Source organism: Euprymna scolopes, chromosome 1 (genome assembly GCF_053919585.1).
Source record: "Euprymna scolopes isolate OS-2025 chromosome 1, ASM5391958v1, whole genome shotgun sequence".
Classification (NCBI taxonomy): Eukaryota; Metazoa; Mollusca; class Cephalopoda; order Sepiida; family Sepiolidae; genus Euprymna; species Euprymna scolopes.
In genome coordinates, this window is record NC_136482.1 from 156,805,138 (window position 1) to 156,810,137 (window position 5,000).

General features: G+C 31.8%; 1 protein-coding gene across 1 annotated transcript in view; it reads left to right on the plus strand.

Annotated features, from left to right (window-relative positions):
- The window catches only part of LOC145276870 (sodium/calcium exchanger regulatory protein 1-like), a 54,967-nt gene that overhangs the window by 41,131 nt on the left and 8,836 nt on the right, over positions 1–5,000 (plus strand). Inside the window, exon 2 of the mRNA XM_080128275.1 lies at positions 3,073–3,254. Within this exon, the coding sequence (XP_079984401.1) occupies positions 3,073–3,254 (182 nt within the window). The remainder of the gene's footprint in view (positions 1–3,072; positions 3,255–5,000) is intronic.

The window sequence follows — 5,000 nt, forward strand, 5'->3', positions numbered from 1 at the left end:
CTTGTGCCTAATTTGCTTTCGTGGGGGAAGCAAATAAATAACTTATATATATATATATATATATATATATATATATATATATATATATATGTGTGTGTGTGTGTGTGTGTGTCTGTGCATATATATATATGTGTGTATGCACATATATATATATATATATATATAAATATATATATGTGTGTGTGTATATGTAGATATATGCATATATGCATTCGTAGATATATACATATGTGTAAATGTTCGGATGTGTATATATACCTATCGAAAGTTTTTAGTTATGGCGATTTCCTATTTCTCACGGTACATGACATCAGATACTGGTCAGCCAACTAGAAATATTGAATCAAAAAGGCATCAATAAAACTTTCATTTCTGTTTAATTGATTTGTATATAGCTGAATTTTTATATAGCTGCTTAGGTATCGTTTCTTTTTATCTATCTATCTATCTATCTATCTATCTATCTATCTATCTATCTATTATATTAAAGGAACTTTTTCTGTGACTTCTTTCCTTATGGATTCCAAAACGACTTCGCGATGTTTTTTTTTTTTTTTGAAATTTCACACAAATATATTTTATATATATAGGTTTTATATCGGAATGTCTTCGATGAGTATCAATAATCAATAATTGAAAAAAATCGATGGAAGAAGAAACAGGCGTTTTTAACTAAAATTAACACCATTATAGAGCCTTACATCACAAGTGAATTTGATAAGTTTTATTACGGCACAATGAGAAAACCCCAGCATATAAAATCTACAGTAGGTTCTTTGATATGACAGGGCGCGTTCAAAATGAATGTTCCTGTTTAGAGCACAACTGAACCATGTTAGCTGTCTTTTGCATTTTAAACTTTAATTCGAACCATGTTCACCGCACAAGTAGAAAGGCTCGGCATATAAAATAAAGAAATAGGTTCTTTGATATGACAGGGATGCGTTCGAAATGAATGTTTCTACTTAGATCACAATTAGACCATGATACCTGACCATTGCATTTTAAACTTTAATTGAAGCCATTATATAAAAATAATTTTATAAAATCAACACTAAGTTCTCTATCATGGAATGTAAACTACAATGTATTGCGAACTAAGTCACAGCGGGGGGGGGCATGTTAGACTTCCTCCCGATGCACCGCGGTGGGTCCCCAACTAGAGCAGGCAATTAATTGATTTGAATGAAAAATGGTCGATTTCACTAATTTCGATGACAGTAAAAAACATTCGCTGATCATCATTTAATCCCTGGCAACGTCAGTATATATATATATATATATATATATATATATATATATATTAGGCACAAAACTGGGGGGGGGGGCAGGTAAGTACTTTTTGACGGACCGTCTTTTTAAAAATCTACCAAAAATAAGGTAATTATCCAATCAATACGAAATTTTCAGCGATTATTAAGAGAAGAATGAACTTTATAACAGTGTATTTATTTTTCATAAACGATATTTATATATATATATTTTTGCTTACAACCCCCCTTGTTTTGAGGGGGTTCCAAATATGCTTAAAATAATCATCTGAAACTGAACAAAACATATTGTGTTGTTGTAAGGGACAGGATTATAGATAAAAAAAAAAACACTTGTTTGCATACCTTATTTTGACGTCTGAATATCAGAACTTCGATTATATTAAATTATTCCGCTTTTGAGATTTTGAAATGTGAAATTCGGTGAATATGTTAAGTAAAATAATTAATTTAAGTTAAGCAAAACAAAAAAATTTGTTTTTAATATTTATACGAAAAAAAAAAACATTTTAAAATCTTTGATAAATAAATTAACAATTTTTTTTTAGCGACCCGAATAATGCATGACCATTATTAAACAGGGCATGCTTTGAAGAATCGATACAAAAAAAAAAATCGATAAATATTGTGCCCTTTGTGTTAAAAATATCATCATTTTTTCGATCCCGTTTGAAAACTTTTGCCGCCTTTCGACTACGGTGGACCAAACGCGCTGAAATAAATTTTTTTGTTCTGCTTTAAATTGCCCCCCCCACTCATTTTGGAGAGCCTGGCTCCCATACACATACACATTAAAAACCAAACTCATACAAATGGTCACCCATCTGGTACTGGCCAGCCTCAGCGTTAATAATACATTGAAATTTTCGTCACTGAAAAATAAGTTTTTTTGGCTCGTTTGATCTTCTGTAGTTTGTTTTTTATCAAGCACAAATGTAAACATTGTAATCAAATCGACGCGAAGTAACTGGTTACCTATATGAATAAGTGGAATTATTTGAAATCCAGGTACTTATATTATAATATTTTTTCATATTCTCATAGAAAATCACCCTAAATCTTAGTTAGACAAGAAATAAACAAATTAATTCGTTCAAAAACCTTTTTTTTTTCTTTTCTTTTTTTTTTTTAACTATTTATATACGTTTTTTTTGCAAAACAAAAAACGCCAATTGTTAACTTTTGGGGAAAATTTAACGTTTAAAATTTAATTAAAAATAGTAGAAAAAGTTTTACATTATTCTGCTTTCTATATGATAAAATTCAGGGTTTTATCTTTCTGGAAAAAAAGTTACTTAGAAATAATGGATTTTAATAAATGTAATTTCGTTTTAAAAAACAACAACTTGATTTTTCGGCCATTTTTGGCGGTGTCTTATATATATATATATATATATATATATATATATATATATATATATATATATGTATATATATACATGTTATTATTTTTTGTTTTTGCAATACTTTTATTTAAAATGAATGATACGAAAGTGCATTTTTTTCTTAAATGCGAGTTAGGAATAATTTTCCCTTAGGGGCGGACTATGTCTTATTTTTTTAAATACAATTTTCCACTGATACGTGTTTCGTCGTCTACGACTCATCAGAGTGGCTGGATTTATCGAGATTCAGCCATCTGATGAGTCGTAGACGACGAAACACGTGTCAGTGGATAATTATATTTTAAAAATACATATGTGTGTGTGTTTCTTTGTGCATCTCTATATTTTTCTATCTCACTCTCTCTCTCTCTCTCTCTCTCTATATATATATATATACATTGTTTTTTCTTCTCTAGGTGTTACTGATGAGAACCGTGCAATTGCCAACAAACATTTTGTTTCCAACTTGAAAAATGAAATTAAACAAGATGGCGACAATTGGTCGATCAAAACAATTACTGATCTCGGGGAACGCGAGGTATCATTCACAATTGGGAAAGAATTTACTTCGGCCACATTGGATGGACGAGCTGTCACGGTCAGTATGAATTGGAAAATAGAAAATCAATTAAACGATGTTAAAAACCTACAGTGCCTTTTTCGTGAGTTATAAAACTCCTGGCCAAGACTGGTATTTCACCAACAACTTTATGAAATCCTATTCTAACGACCTCTTCCATTTTGAACACATTGTTTTAAGAAAAATCTCATGTATATTATAATTTAACATTTTTTTTTATATGTCTGTTCATCAGGTATAGGATTAAAAATACTCAACGTCATTGCACAAATTCGGCCGAGTCCTCCCTGTAAATGACAAGAGCCCATGACTGTAACTATTAATACTCCTAAAAGAAATACACATTTTTAAGCTCCCAAACTATTGGTCAAAACTCCGTCAAATTTTGCATGAAGAACCCTTGTAGTGGTATTTTATAGTGAATTTAGCATTCTACTCGTACGCATGCTGCTGCTGCTACTACTACTACTACTACTACTACTACTACTACTAAAAACAATAAACGCTTACAAACCCTAAAAGTATTGAACAGAATGCAATAAACATTACATGAAGATCCCTTGCGGTGTTGAGTGCGTCATAGTGTGTCATATTTAACATATTACTCCTCCTACTCCCCTCCTCCTCCTCCTCCTCCTCCTCCTACTGCTGCTGCTGCTACCACCACCACCATTACTACTACTATAAACAAGTAGAGGCATCAAATTGCTCGTGAAGATGACTTGGGATTCTCGATGTACATATTTACACACATCTATGCTAATTAATAATTAATATTATTAATTAATTACTAATGTAAATTAATAATTAATAAAACTTGGAAATCCTTCCACAGGACCGAAACTAAAGGCAACCTCCTGGATAGATATTCATCTGTGTAGTTGAAGCGATATTTATTGATCAGCTATATTTTTTTTACAATGGCTAACTGATGATATTACAAATTTCGAGTCATTGCTTGCATACCCTCGTCTTGCCTTTCTTTCATCTCGCATTATACTCTCTGATTTCTTAAAGTAACTTTTATATGTACTTAGTGACACCGTCCCATAAATTTCATTGCATTTCACTGAATGTCGGCGTGGTCTTTTTTATTTATTTTATTTTTATTTTTTTTAATTTATTACTCGCCAACAAATCCACCCAAAGAATTTGAAGTGTTAAATAATCGACAGTACGTTTTAATTTGTCTGTTCGTTTCTTCACTTAATTTAAACGCAAGCAAGTAGATTTTATTTACCATGTGTTAAATATTAGTTGATTGTTTTTTGTTGTTGTTGCAGTTGATGTAGTTGTTGTTTTTATGTCTTCTGGTTGTACATGTTCTTTTTAGTTCTTGTTATTGGTGTTCTTGTTCTTTTTTTTTGTATTCGTTTTCTTTGTCTGTCTTACCGTCTTTCTTGTTATCGTTATTCCTCTTGTTTATCTTGTTCTTATTCTTCTAGAAAACGGCGTAATCACACCAAACACACCGGTTCTTGTTAGATCACACGAGTTAAGCACCGTTGAGCATGGCCAGTACTAAAATGGGTGACCACTTGGAAATACCAGGTGCTGTATGTGCTCTCTGTTTATCTTGGCATTGTCTCCAATCGTCCGGACTTCTTGCCACTAGAATCTGGCAGAGACAACCCAGGAGAGGGCTATGAATCGCGGAACCCTTGATTCACATTTACATACATAGGCACTTTTACATGGGGCTTCTATTATATCTCGACCCAGAACGGAGACCATTCTTCTTGATAATATTGTTATTTTCCTTGT